Source organism: Dufourea novaeangliae, unplaced genomic scaffold (assembly GCF_001272555.1).
Source record: "Dufourea novaeangliae isolate 0120121106 unplaced genomic scaffold, ASM127255v1 scaffold141, whole genome shotgun sequence".
NCBI classification, from domain to species: Eukaryota; Metazoa; Arthropoda; class Insecta; order Hymenoptera; family Halictidae; genus Dufourea; species Dufourea novaeangliae.
The window spans coordinates 478,153-492,879 of record NW_015374017.1 but is presented as its reverse complement, the minus strand read 5'-3'; the positions used below and the strand labels follow the sequence as shown (position 1 = coordinate 492,879).

The following is a 14,727-nucleotide window of genomic DNA, read 5'->3' as shown; positions in this document are numbered from 1 at the left end:
ATTGTCCTAATATCCTGCATTGCAGGTTCCATACTGTGTAGGGGCCTGTGTTCACAAAATTCTGTCAAAAAAATGTCAGTAATGGTAAGTTTGTACACGAAAGTGATTATCATACTCGTTTTATCGGTCGTTGCGCGTATACAAAGCAGTAAATATAACTGGAACCTAATTCAGAAAACATTTATTCGTGACAAATTTGTGACTACCCCCCTCTTCACTTCGAGTCTCATCAATACTTTTGGCTATAGACGTTACATGTTTTCGAAGAATATCGTTCAATATTTAAATGATAAAATTTCGTTTTTCAGAGGATGAAAGCAGTAAGGTGTCCCACTGACGATCTCAGTATCACTAATTGTGCTATAATTAATCCAGATGACTTCCCAGATGATGTCAGGTAGGGATAAGACATCTTCTGATTAATTCATTGATTTGTACCTATAATAGGATTTTAAGATTAGAGAACCATGTATGCCTTATGGATTTCAGGAAAGCTTTCAATTAGATTAAATACATCTATCTACTGTATGTTATGACTACAGATATATACAGAAATTTATTTGAATGAAAGGTGTTTTATTTCATATGAAGAATTCCATGCAATACTTAGTTTTTTTTTATAAAGCTTTTATTTGCAATTTTATTTTCCAATTTTCTCACATAAAATAAAACAGTTTTTTAAAAAGTGAACTTTTAGAAAATTATTCTTCCTTACGGTTCAAGGTCATCTTTGTTTTTCAAGTGGTACAATCTTAATAATGTATTACAACATGATTAGATCTTGTCATCAAGATTCTCTGAGTGTCATTTCTATCATGATGATGTGTCTAAACTTGATGAGTTAAAAATCAATGATAAGTGTTCACTTTGAACACAGTAGAATAATAAGAAAACAAAATATTGTTGTATACTATTAATTCTCCTTGATTTTCTTGATAAATCTTGAAATACATAATAGTTTATATAATCATATTCTTTAGACATATCGAAGTCACCACTGCACCAAATCATCATGATTGAAGTACGACCTTATCACTTTAATCCTACATCCAATACAGAATGTTTGTGCAATATTGTACTGGAAGCTGATTTCTTACAAAAAAAATCGTATGTACACGATATACAATTTATTTAGTCCCATCTGTCTGTATAAGACGCTAACGGATAATACTCAATTATTTTAGAACCACTCTGGAACCCTATAACACCGACGATATGGCCAGGGATTTCCTATTACAATTTTCAGGACAGGCATTCACCGTGGGTCAGCAGCTGGTGTTTCAGTTTAAGGATAAGAAAATGCTTGGCCTTGTGGTCAAGAGTTTGGAAGCCGCCGACCTTGCCGCCATAAGCTCTGGACAGAACACTGTGCCTAAAAAGACGCAATTAGGACGCTGTCTCGGCGACAGCGTCATCCAATTCGAAAAGGCAGATAATTCGAGCTTGAATCTAGTCGGCAAAGCAAAGGGAAAAGTTGTTCGGCAATCGATTATCAATCCAGATTGGGACTTCCAAAAGATGGGAATCGGCGGTCTGGACAAAGAATTCAGCGCGATCTTCCGAAGAGCATTTGCATCGCGTGTTTTTCCACCGGAGATTGTTACTCAATTGGGTTGCAAACACGTGAAAGGAATTTTGCTTTATGGTCCGCCAGGTACAGGTAAAACGTTAATGGCACGACAAATAGGGACCATGCTGAATGCCAGAGAACCGAAAATCGTCAATGGCCCTCAGATATTGGATAAATATGTTGGAGAAAGCGAAGCTAATATTAGAAGATTGTTTGCTGATGCTGAAGACGAGGAAAAGAGGGTATATCGATAACTTTCAAGTTTCATAAATTCACTTTTCTTTAGGAATTTCTATCATTACGTTAGTAAATATGATTTTCAGCTTGGGCCGAATAGTGGACTGCACATAATCATTTTCGACGAAATAGATGCGATTTGCAAATCTAGAGGCAGCGTTGCTGGAAACACTGGTGTACACGATACTGTTGTGAATCAGTTGCTCGCAAAGATCGATGGTGTGGAACAATTGAATAATATTCTTGTTATTGGTATGACCAATAGAAGGGATATGATCGACGAGGCTTTGCTACGACCGGGTCGATTAGAAGTACGTTTCGATAACCGTGAACTAAATGCAAATACCTTTCAGTAGAAATAATTTCAACGAAGTTCTTATATGCTTCAAGGTACAAATGGAAATCAGTTTACCAGACGAGCACGGGCGATTCCAAATTCTTAACATTCATACATGCAGAATGAGAGACTACAAGAAAGTATCAAACGACGTCGATCTAAAAGAATTAGCTACACTGACTAAAAACTTCAGCGGCGCAGAATTGGAGGGTTTAGTCAGAGCCGCGCAGAGTACTGCTATGAACAGATTGATCAAGGCCTCTAGTAAGGTAGAGGTGGATCCAGCTGCAATGGAAAAACTGATGGTTAACAGAGCTGACTTCCTTCACGCTTTAGATAATGATGTTAAACCTGTAAGTGATTTAACAAAGATTAAAGTGATGTTAAAACATTTTTATAATTATGATATTAATAATATTTTGTACTCCAGGCATTCGGTACCAGTGCAGAAGCTTTGGATCATCTTCTTATACGTGGGATCATTAACTGGGGTAAACCGGTGGCAGAAATTTTGTCCGATGGCAATCTTTACATACAAGAGGCTCGATCCACTGAAGGATCTGGCCTTGTATCAGTTCTTCTGGAAGGACCACCTAACAGCGGGAAAACAGCACTTGCAGCTCAAATTGCGAAGAATTCTGATTTTCCATTTGTCAAAGTATGCACACCAGAGGACATGGTTGGTTTCACCGAATCTGCAAAATGTCTTTCCATACGGAAGGTAAGTACCTTTCCTTTGATGAATGTAGTGACATCGTAAAAGTGATAGGAAGCATTCAAAATTTCTTTTTACCCTTTCCCCTCGTTTAGATATTCGACGATGCATATCGCTCGCAGCTTAGCTGCATTTTAGTTGACAATATTGAGCGTTTGTTGGACTATGGATCTATTGGACCGAGATATTCGAACTTGACCTTACAAGCACTTCTAGTTTTATTGAAGAAGCAGCCACCACGTGGTCGCAAGTTATTAATCCTTTGTACGACAAGTCGCAGGTAAAATACTTGATTTCATGATTCAATATTTAAGCAACTTTTATCGAGTTTTTCGTCATAGTTAGCGTAATATTTATAATTAATGTATCCGTAGACAAGTTTTGGACGACATGGAAATGTTATCAGCGTTCAGTACAACTCTTCATGTACCCAACTTGTCAACCCCTGAACATCTCTTGAATGTTCTGGAGGAAGTGGATCTTTTCACTAAAGAGGAAATGATATCTATGCATGCCAAACTTCAAGGAAAACGGTATTATTCAGATTACTTGTTCGAAAACGTTGCATAAATGTATGAATGTTATGGACACAATCTCTGTATTTTTTGTTATAGGGTGTTCATTGGTATCAAGAAGTTGCTGTGTCTAATAGATATGGTGCGTCAAGTGGAAGGAAATTACAGAGTCATCAAGTTCCTCTCGAAGTTAGAAGAGGAGGGTGCACTAGAGTAATAAGTATTTAATTTAAAAATGTAATTATTTACGTAGAAATGAATTAGATATCGTTTACTGAGAACCCATGCATATTCAGTAATCGAGCGAAACGCATTAAAATGTACGTTAAACATAACTGAATTGATGGAAACCAGATAAAGTTGTTGTTACAAACTATAATACGTGTTATAGGAGGAAATAAGTGAAACATTTAAATTATTTTTAGGATCATACAAATATTTGTTGTAATGATTTGCTTCGACAATTTGCATTTCTTAGTATTTCTTTAACGTGGTTTTAAAAAAGTGATTGATGGAATCGATGGATACAGTATTTAAAAAGTTTTAATTTTCCAATATTTTTTTCTGAACTTTCAATCGAGAATGGTTTACTATGTAGAAATTGTAAACTGATTGTATGACAGATGTACAGTTGAAATGTAAAAAAGAAAGACTATAATAGCCGAAGGAGTAAAATCTCTGTCAGAAGAGAATAGCATTGTGTCATGGAATAAATTACAAATCGTTATTCCGTTGTGAAAGTTTTGACAGATTAATTGCATTCGATTCAATGGTAATATTTACGTGTAAAGTAGGAAGTACGCATTTTTGTTCATATAGAAATTAAAATTTATTTCTGCAAGTTGCAGAAATATACTTCCGTTAATTTATTATTATATTTTACAGCGAAAGGAATCTGTTTTGTACGAATAATAAAATAAACCTTTTTAATAATTTAGATTATTATACATACAATTGTAAACATGTATTTTTATGGTTCAATTTATATGTAATGTACATCCATATAATTATCTGCTATGTGCCTATTAGTATTTCAAAAGTTTATTGCAAATGTTACTGTAAATTGTATGTATGTATTTGGTTGACTGGTGTTTGTTAGTAGCCACATAATTAGTACCTCGTAGAGGTATCTTTGATGAGAATTATCGTCAAATCATTCCAAATGTATAATGTACACAAATATTTATTTTATTATTAAAGGCTCTGTCGAAAATATAGAAAAATATACTTTGTGCATGTTGTATTGTCTGAAGAAAGATAATACATAACGTTCTGTTTTGTGATAAATTACAATTTAAGTTCGTTAATTTATTGTCGCCTTAGTAATGTTGAATTGTAGTTGTATGGCAGTTCAGCAATGTGCCGTCAAATAATTAAAAAAACTGTTCCAATTTGTTATATGTATATATATATAAAGTTAAATTGCTTATACGGGAAGTTGTATATCATAAATAGTAGATTTCCCGTTCTGCTCGATAAATAATGTAACGTAAATCGTATCTGTGTACTTACAAAAAATATCTATGTATTAATATCATGCAATAAACTTACATCTCTGTAACAAATCTGTGTTCTATAATTAAAAAATTCCACTTCATACAGTACTATATATTTCCATTTCAACCTATTATTTTTTTTTCTTAAGTTTTTAACACAGAGAAATAAATAATAATTTAACTGATAAATTTGGGTTTTAGTACAGCTAAAAATAAGGCTTAATTATTACATGATTTGTTTGAAATTATTCTGTATTATTTTCGTTCTCATAATTTTTAAGTAAATACGGGTTGTATTATAAGTCTAAATTACAATTCACACTTATTTACATTTTCGTAAGAGAAACATTTCTTTATATGTAATGTGGGTAATTTTAAATATAAAGTAAATCATGTCGAATAGCACATTTTTAATGCATCTATTCTATGGACATAAACAAAGTGATAAAAACAAAACATTCATGTATAATACGGCTGGCAATCTATGAATACATGTTCTACAGCAAACTCTTTTTTTTACAAACATTAATACATAGTTCTATACAATCATATACAATTTTTATACAAATAGTCTTTTCAATTTATAGTGCCTTGCGATAATATATCTCAAGTTTGCAAATGTTTTAAACATTGTTCGTTTATATGTGCGTTTACAACTTTCCATTTATTAATAATGACAATTTAATAAGAACTGATTGAAATTAAGTGGAGTTAATTGAATTTATGGCTGCATTGAACATTTCTTTAGCAGAAATAATGTTATTTTTAGTTTGATAAACGTATAATGTTTTATGGAGCAACAGTCGAAAATGAACATCTAATCTAATCATTGAACAAACATGGCAGATTAGTCTACCAAAAAATACTTTTCTGACGGTATTTACATAATTCAACAATTAAAATGACGGAGAAATTGATTTGAATGTATTATTTGTGTTTGCACGCGTATATGTGTTCTGTATTATTGTATATATGTATGTAAACAGATATACATATATAGATAAAAAGATATTAGGGAACATAATGTGTTGCAGATATATATAAAAATAATGCGCCTATATATTTTGTGTGTAAGACCTCCTTTTTTAAATTATCTATTTGTTTTACTAACGTTATGCTGTAAATTCCTAAATTTGAAGAGTACAAGTAAAAAAAGTTAATAGACAAGTATACAAATTTCGTTGTTGTGTCTAATCATGAAATTATTCTCGTAAGTTTCTTAGTTAACGCTTCACACGTTACTGCACTGTACCGTCTGTGACTAATCTCAGAGTAAAAAAATTTTACAAAAGAAGAAACAAGATTGAGATTATCACACAAGTCTGATATAAAGATCTGTGTCCTGTCCCCCTTCATTCTTGTTCGGGTAACGCAACGCAACTATAATTCCTTTTTCTTTACTTGTAATTTATGCAATTATAAAGATAATATGTAATGTGTGTGTGTGTGTGTGTGTGTGTGTGTGTGTGTGTGTGTGTGTGTGTGTGTGTGTGTACATACACGATCAGAAAAAGTATGACTATTCTTCATGTGCTTTGAGTACTTGGCAGTATTTAGGCACCTTACTTCCTCCAAGGAAAGAACAATTTATACTTCATACTCTCTATACTTCGAATTCCATGTGATACGTAATTTCATAACATTTGTTTAGGGTTTTTTTTTAATATAAATTATGTCGACGAAATGAGGGTATTTAAAATAATATCGATTCTGATATCCTATAAGATCTGCACTTATCCTAAACAGAACATTTTACTTATTCTCGCTACAATATAACTTTCTATTATTCTTCAGCCATTAATAATATTTCCTTTTAGGAAATGAATAATTTTGCTGTGGAAGCGTGTCAAGTATACATCCTTTACTCCAAACAAATCGGTCGAACACATGTTTTTTTTTCTTTTGCTTTAAAAATCTTAAATTTACGATTCGTATTTGAAATACCACGTGTCTAATACGTGCACAACGTTGATGTACACCCAGGGTTTATCACACCACATTTGTAATATATTATTATAGCTTTAAAGCACAAATTTGGAACACTTAGTACAAAGTTCGAACGCAAATATATCAACAATATCATGTTTATCCTTAATAATACTCAAGTACGCCTTGTTAATATCTATTGTAAGTATGCGTGTTAAACAATCCTTAAATTCCTTGTATCATAGGTGAATCGGTACCTGTTACGTGTTAAGTCGTGTTACGGGTTCGCGAGTTGTCCCGCTAAGATAATACTATAATATATGCGGGAGTGTATAAAACACAGATCATGTTTTCATTCCATTTTTTAAATAACAATTCTATAGAAAATATTCTTAACATGTACATATATTGGAGAGAATTTGTCCATATCGATGATAAAACGATATTTTCGGCGTGCGTTTGACATCAACCAGCACCAAGCAACTTACATGCTCGAATAATCTGTGTCTTTGCCCAGCTTCTTATGATCAACTACTTATATGGTTTTCTTATGGTACAAATATGTCGTTAATATGGTACATAAAGCATTTTGAATTATGCGCACTGAAAGGATAAAGGGTTTTCCTTTAATGAACAATAGTCTCATATATTCCATGATTAAAAAGATAAATATTATGGTTTAATATCGTCGAAATTCATAAAATTCCTAATGCTTTGCGAGTGATTTTAATTTGACTAATAATACGAATTCTATTAAATCTCGTGAAATAAGATAATAAAGAATTAATATTCAAAACGAGTGTGATAAATTTCTTCGCTGTTTCTTTTAATCGATTTCTTTTTTTATCATTTAAACAAACAAAACTTGAAAAAGGAGAAAGAAAATCTTTTTTAACAACAGATATCATTAATAATTGTAACTTCATTATGGCACATGAAAGAAAATCACTTTATTTGGGCGTCGAGTGATTAACCTCATAATTAATAGAGCATGACAAATTATCTACTATGACTATTTAATATTAATATCACAAATGTTTACATTTAATGCTTTTGAATTAGTTCAAATTTCATACTCAATTTGTGCTGCAGCCAGGTAAACCATCCTAGGCATTTCAGCACGTTATTAGACTCTCAGTCGTCTCCATCATAGAGAAACTTTCTATCTGACATAGTCAGGAAAATATGTAATGAAGAAATAAGCGTGGCAACGAGACAAATCACGATGGCTTGCAAGATGGGAATTTCTTAACGCTAATGCATGAAATCGGTTTGCGCCATCTTCGTTTACTCTGATGCGAGTTTGGTTTGCTATTGTGACTATTCCATGTAGCTTTTTGGTCTTCACTGGTTCTGTCCATTTCTTGAAGCCTTTTTTCTTCTATATACAGAAAAAAAAAAGAATTTAATTAACATTCGTTGGAAATTTGTGTTACGAGGGTTAATGTTTTCTTAAATTTGTCAAAATCTAATCCTAAACACGGCAAGTTAAACCGAGATAACTATGCTTGATCATGCAGTAGCAAAATATATTAATTCTTTGCTACGAATCTACTGCTCGTGATTTATTATATGCACACGTCACATTGCAAAAGCTAATGCGTAGGACTAATAAAAGCAAACATTGTTCAATTACAGATATTAGTACAATAATTCGTTCATGTGAAATATTAAATGTTATGGACAATACAAGGGCAAAACAGGGTATACACTATATAGAGAGTACCCGTTTTTGTCGGCTCGCAACATCATAGGTAGATATAAGTGTCATTGTTACAGAATGGTGCATGTCTTTGATAAGAATACAAGTAGTCGATTTGAAAAAGATTGTTCATTATTCCGTTTAGAATCTGAAAAGCAAAAGCTATATTTTATTGTATTGTCTGTGCACGTTTCGTTTATTATGCTGAAAATTTGCATAAATTAAATATTTCCAATTCCGATCCTCTTTTATGTATAATAAAAAGAAAAAAATTGGTACGATTTAAAGTACTCTTCTTAAAAATGTTGATTCTTCTTCGGTTCTCTAGAATTCACCTCTCATGGTAAAATAAAGTATGTTGTACTTAATTCGCAAAAAAAAAATCGCATGCAAATACTCTGCTTTCTTTGTTAAAACACAGTTGCCAAGTACAAATCCAACGAGTCACGCATATCCACTAAGTAATATTAGTTTTCTAATTGTAAGAATATTTGGGGAACAATCTATCATACGAACGCTATTAGTCGGCAATAATATATTAAGCATCAAATATATGTATCAGTATCAAAGATTTTTACACTTCTTTCGTATAGTTCCATACATGCAAATTTCAGTCCGTTTATCTTACCTTTATATTAGTTAAAAAAGTACATACAGTATTAAGTACTATGATAACATGAAAGTTTAAGCTTCGATATATAATTATAATACCATACTGCATGATGCAAAATAGGAACTGTCATATGCACATACCGTTTAATTGATGTTCAGTGTAATACGTAGGATTTTCATCACCTCCGTAATGATATTCCATCAGGTACGGTAGTACTGTCATACTGTGCCATTTATGCCCTTTAAGAGGAGGTATAGGCACTTCTTCGTGCGTTCTAGGATGCCTGCATATAGTCCACGGATGCTTTCTAACTTGTTGCAAAGTAAATCTTTTATCTGCGTCTTTTTGTAACATTCCTTCTATAAGAGATCTCAAAGGCTCTTCTACTTCTTCAGGTATTGTGTATTCACCTTTCCCTATGTTCTCGTATAATTTATAAATATTATCGCCTTGAAATGGATATTCACCTGTTGTTATATTGTACCTACAAAACGTGTACCAATTTGCATTATTATTAAAGAAACAAGGATGGTTTTTCTTATATTTTCACAGAAATCTAACTGAAAATGCACTTACAGTGTAACTCCGCTGCTCCATATATCTACCTTAAAGCCAGAAAACGTTTCACAGCCATTTGCAATTTCGGGAGGCTGAAATGCTGGTGACCCTTGTCCCATCTTGCATATATCATCTTCAGAAAACATGTTTAATGCCTAATAAAGAAAATTACGGGAACATTTAAATTGTAGCAAACTATATCATAAAAGTAAAATCTATAAGATAACTTCAAAAATTCCAATGTAAACAAAATATATACCTCGGCGACTCCAAAGTCGCTAATCTTTAAGGTACCATCTAAAGCTAGTAATAAATTTCCGGGTTTTATATCTTTATGTACTATTCCTTTGCTGTAAAGATATTCTAAACCATCCAACAACTGACAGAAATAGTCATGTGCTTGCCAAAGTGGAAGCTTCTTGAGTGGTGTGCTTCCCAACATGTCCTGCAAAAGATCTAATAAATAGAAATCTAATTGTTGTTAATTCCATGCAGGCTTTTAGTCCATAGAACAGTTGCATAAAATAAAAAAATATTTGCAAATGCATAGGTTTATAGAATGAAGAATTCTTATGATGAGTAGTCATTTTAGACGTGCTAGTTACAAATCGAGTGTTAGAGATAATTTATATAATCTCATTACTGTATACAATGTCATATAATTTAAGCATTAAATCCTTATTAAAGTAAAATGGACAGTTATACATGTACTGAATTAGTTTTTGCAAGGATTATGTTTGAAACTATAAATATAGCCAAATATTAATTTGTGCAAATATGTATGCACAATTCATGTTAAAATAAACCGTATAAGGCTTTGAAACTTTACCTGTAATCCACATACACAAAATTCCATAAATAGGTACATCTTCTCCTTTTCATGATTATACAAAACATCTACAAGGTTAATTACATTCTTATGTTTTAATATCCTTAATAGTTTTATTTCCCTGTTAACGAATGTGAACAAATAGTATTTAGAATTACAGGAAATTACACACATGATTTACAAAAGAAAAAGTGTATACCATTTTTAAATATTGATATTGTCTTAGAAAAGAAAAAAGAAATATAACATCAAGTTTTACTATTAGGTATTCATGTTTTGTGTTATGAAATCTTATTTAATAAAATTATTACAGCACATGTGCAGCATACTACTATCCACTAGTTACAATATATAATTTATAAAATTGTTTAGATGTTTTCCAGTTTTTGATTACAGTGATACATTGACCATGAAAGTAGACTCTTATATATTGTTTAACTTTTGAATAATGCAATATATATTATGTGTTAGATTAGTGCATATAAATTGTCGCTTTCTTGACTTTTTAACTTTCTCTATAACAAGAGTAGAATAATATTTGTCAATCTGTATGTAACACTTAATAGATGCATTACGTAGCATCTTATATGCAAATAATGTTGAAAAAAAAGGGTGCTATAAATTGTTCTAATAACACACTCCTTCAATTGGCAAGCAATAACAACATAGAAAGAATTTCATGAATCTGACGTTTAGTTGAAAAAAGAAAAAACACTTCATGTACACCAATCTAGTACATAGTCGCGGACGATTAAAAATATTTCAAAATGGGTCTTGTTATCGAGATAAGAGACAGTTCTGGAAAAATACGATAATTTGTTAACCGTACCGTTGAACGTTAAGCTCTCCATTCGGGATTCTACGGAGTTTCTTCTTTTTTAAAATTTTCACGGCTCTACGACAAAGTGTCTCTGAGTCCAGCACTTCTTTCACCTTTCCGTAACTACCTTCACCAAGAACATCACCCATAACATATTTACCGATAAATTTACATTTTTTCTTTTTCTCTTCGTATATAATTTGATTAGAATCCACTCTATGGAAGAACATGTTGATTTCGTCCAAGTCATAGTTCGGATCGTCATTGATCCACGTGACCGGCTCGATATCCTGAAATATTTCATTACCGATTTCTTCATCGTCCGGGTCACATATTGTGATCCTATTGTCCATCTTTCACAACGCTAAATTGGACTAAACGGTTACTCAAATCCACGCAAACTCTAACCTAAAACACGACCGGCACCACCATTGTTGTGAATTACAGCTGTATGCGACCACGGCTTACGATATAACAAAGGATTCGGATCGTCACCTCAGTTTCGGAATATCATTGGCTATACTAGCGCCCACGGATTGGCAAAATACTATATTTAAAAAAGTATTCTTTTAAGTAATCTATTTAAAAAAAAGTAATCTTATTTGTTGTCAAATATTATATATTTTAGCATAACACATTGGATAGTTAGATAGCCTTTTTTGTTAGTTTCAATTTTCCAGTGAAAAGTACCATACCATACCAATTTTGATCATACTCTCTGATAACTCTAAACTATGAAATTATTTTTTTTTCCATTTCATTAAAGCTTCAACATTAACTTTTATCTTTTTCCTATTTAATAAAAGAATACATCAAAGGCTTTACATAAATTAACTATATTCTGATTTGTCAATGGAGATTTGTGTATAAAAGAAGCAAAGCATATAGTAGGTGTTATTTTTATTGAATCATCTGTTTCAAAAGGAATGATTATCTCCAACGTATATAACATAATTAACAAAGTTATTTTCGTACATGTATATAAGTCGCCTTTTGTAAAACAGTGGCAGTTTTTTGCACTCTTTTAAAGAAAAAAAGGTACAATTATGAGATACTTTGATACATTCAGGCGAATATGGAAAAAAATCATGTAACCGTCGCAACGTGGAGCTGTATGAAAACAACGTTTGAGTTCGCTTTTGTATAAAAAATTTCATTTACCACTAAATAATATTTATGAAAGAACACTGATAAATTGAAACTTATTTAAACGTTTTTTTTTTGTTATTGTACATATGGTATTTATATTCCATACCTCTATCTTTCAAATTTATACAAATGTATATTTATATGATATGCCCTTTCTACAGTTATATACAATACATAGAGGTATATCAGTTAATTATTGCTAGAAAAGATTCCAATGTGGACAAATTTTCTAGGTATAGTCTCATAAATTGTTTAAATTTCATGTATTGAAATTTTAAATAATAATCATTAAGTGCATTAAAAAATTATACCCTTCGACGAGGGGAATACTTTATATTGTACACAATGGAGAAACAAATGTATTTTTTTGCATGACAATTTGTCAATGGTGATGACCAGTCGTAATCAATGCAGGTAAAAATGAACCTAATACTAAAACTAGTATTTCTTTAACTTTGAGCCCAGAAGACACTGTCACATTGTCAGCAGTTGGTAGATGAGTATATTTATTGTTTCTTGTCATTAATTCTGGTAAAACGTGCACAGTTGCAACATATAGGAATGTACCTGCACTAAACAACATTGCCAAGCCAGTTGCATTGACATTACTGAGGGTCTCTTTTCCTTCCTAAAAAAGAACAAATAATTATTTCACGTTCAGTTTATAATTTAAGTTTATAAATAGTTACCTTTCCGATACCGAAATACGTTAGAAGGGCAAGGCAAGGTGCAGCAAACGAAAATACCAGAAGGTGTCTACTTATTCGTTTTCTATCTACACCTTCATGAAGTAAAAATGATACCAGACCAAATGCAGCTGGAGCCTGTGGGAGATTTTTAATTTGTCTTCTTTTAAATGAGCTACACTTTCATAGAGTGCCTTATAATTTCTAGATATTATTCTTCCTATATATTCTAGAGGAAGAGTATGAGACAATTGGTTTCTCTTATTACCTTATGCAGCATTATTGCTAAAAACACAATTAATTCTACATCAGCCTGTGATGTAGTTGCAGCAGCTCCTAATGCTACTCCGTCAGCTGCTGCATGAACTACAAGACCCAAAGTAGCGGTAACGCTTCTCTCCCTTCCTCCACTTCTCCTAGCCGAGCAGTGATCAACCAGAAGCATAAATACAAAACCAAGTATTAAACTAATGCCTATTAAGGAGTGAGGATCATCTAAAAAGATAAAGATCGAAAACATCAAATTAATATAAAATTAAATCACATTGAACTTTTTTGAAAAATTCTAATTGGCTTCAAAAGTTGTACATATTTCTTTAAGAAAACTAAAACAGAATAAATTTGTGTAACACGTGTGTTACTATGCTTAAAACCACACAAAGTTTATGTTATTCGTTATACAACATTCAGAAAAGCAATTAGATCTTTCAATAAGAATAAAAATATTCTTTCGAAGATATAGTAATATCGAATACATTAATAAATTTATTAATATAAGAATGTATTAATATTTGCTATGTAAAAAAAGAATATAACATTTATTATGAACAATATTATACAGATTGTAGTCGATACTAACTGTGAAATTCTTGACCACTACTGCTTCCACCAGTAAACAATGCTCTTATACCTTCAGGTATTATCACAGCTAATGCGGTGCCAACAAGAAGTCCAGCACCAAGTACCGAAACCAGTTGTAATTTGTCCTAGAAAGATTAAAGGTTCATGATGTTCATGATCATGGAGAGTTCTTTGTAGCATCTGTAACCAGTAGTTCAAGTGCATGATAATTACAGAAAATAATCGATAAGAAAAATCTTTTATCCTTCTGTCTATCATGCAATGAGAAACAAATTACCTCGGATAAGTTCATGACCAACGGCAATGATCCAGAAATACAGGATCCAATTAGCATTACTAGGGATAGCATCCACAACACCGAACTTTCTTCCATTTTTGTCAGATATATTTTTCTCGATAAATAAAAAGCGTACGCTTCACGTAATTGATACTTTCATATTTCATTACATGATATTCATTGACTCAATTACATTTTTAATTGTTGCATCCTGGATAAAGCACGATTCCTGATAACACAGTACCATACAGCACAACCTGTTTTCGTCTACGTAGCAGATTTCGCGGTGAATCGCGGCGAATACAGTGAGTTTAGCTAGCAATGACATCAAACGACACGAAAGCAGCCCACTTTCTACAGCCATAGAAGAGGCAGCACGAGATCACGAGATGTAATAAAATAGTATGTAATTTAACGAAAACTTCTCATTGATCCG

The 14,727-nt window shown here is 32.1% G+C and overlaps 3 protein-coding genes across 3 annotated transcripts; 1 reads left to right on the top strand and 2 right to left on the bottom strand.

Moving 5' to 3' along the window:
* The first annotated feature begins 13 nt into the window (after positions 1–13).
* LOC107188806 (vesicle-fusing ATPase 1-like) lies at positions 14–3,715 on the top strand. Its single transcript, XM_015577169.1, has 11 exons — positions 14–84; positions 309–397; positions 981–999; positions 1,043–1,107; positions 1,185–1,812; positions 1,894–2,118; positions 2,198–2,497; positions 2,575–2,865; positions 2,955–3,139; positions 3,234–3,392; positions 3,474–3,715. Exons 1-11 carry the CDS (start codon positions 73–75, stop codon positions 3,589–3,591), a joined length of 2,091 nt encoding a protein of 696 aa, XP_015432655.1. The 5' UTR covers positions 14–72; the 3' UTR covers positions 3,592–3,715.
* Positions 3,716–8,004: 4,289 nt separating this feature from the next.
* LOC107188857 (serine/threonine-protein kinase STK11) lies at positions 8,005–11,698 on the bottom strand. Its single transcript, XM_015577237.1, has 6 exons — positions 11,328–11,698; positions 10,499–10,619; positions 9,929–10,114; positions 9,688–9,824; positions 9,252–9,595; positions 8,005–8,177 (listed from the first exon to the last, which is right to left on the bottom strand). The coding sequence occupies exons 1-6, from the start codon at positions 11,669–11,671 to the stop codon at positions 8,017–8,019; spliced, it is 1,293 nt and encodes a 430-aa protein (XP_015432723.1). The 5' UTR covers positions 11,672–11,698; the 3' UTR covers positions 8,005–8,016.
* Positions 11,699–12,849: 1,151 nt separating this feature from the next.
* LOC107188870 (zinc transporter ZIP9-A) lies at positions 12,850–14,387 on the bottom strand. Its single transcript, XM_015577249.1, has 5 exons — positions 14,292–14,387; positions 14,013–14,139; positions 13,422–13,648; positions 13,157–13,291; positions 12,850–13,095 (listed from the first exon to the last, which is right to left on the bottom strand). The coding sequence occupies exons 1-5, from the start codon at positions 14,385–14,387 to the stop codon at positions 12,850–12,852; spliced, it is 831 nt and encodes a 276-aa protein (XP_015432735.1).
* Between the last annotated feature and the right edge of the window lie 340 nt (positions 14,388–14,727).

Excerpts from the sequence above, each read along its gene's own strand:
- LOC107188870 (XM_015577249.1), bottom strand. The coding sequence starts at position 14,387 with ATGGAAGAAAGTTCGGTGTTGTGGATGCTATCCCTAGTAATGCTAATT. Across the intron at positions 13,292-13,421 it reads TAGCAATAATGCTGCATAAG|GCTCCAGCTGCATTTGGTCT; the intron begins GTAATAAGAGAA and ends AATCTCCCACAG. Across the intron at positions 13,096-13,156 it reads CGTATTTCGGTATCGGAAAG|GAAGGAAAAGAGACCCTCAG; the intron begins GTAACTATTTAT and ends GTTCTTTTTTAG.
- LOC107188806 (XM_015577169.1), top strand. Across the intron at positions 2,119-2,197 it reads TACGACCGGGTCGATTAGAA|GTACAAATGGAAATCAGTTT; the intron begins GTACGTTTCGAT and ends ATATGCTTCAAG. Across the intron at positions 3,140-3,233 it reads CTTTGTACGACAAGTCGCAG|ACAAGTTTTGGACGACATGG; the intron begins GTAAAATACTTG and ends ATGTATCCGTAG.
- LOC107188857 (XM_015577237.1), bottom strand. The coding sequence starts at position 11,671 with ATGGACAATAGGATCACAATATGTGACCCGGACGATGAAGAAATCGGT. Across the intron at positions 10,115-10,498 it reads TTTGTGTATGTGGATTACAG|GACATGTTGGGAAGCACACC; the intron begins GTAAAGTTTCAA and ends GATCTTTTGCAG. Across the intron at positions 9,825-9,928 it reads GCGACTTTGGAGTCGCCGAG|GCATTAAACATGTTTTCTGA; the intron begins GTATATATTTTG and ends TTTCTTTATTAG.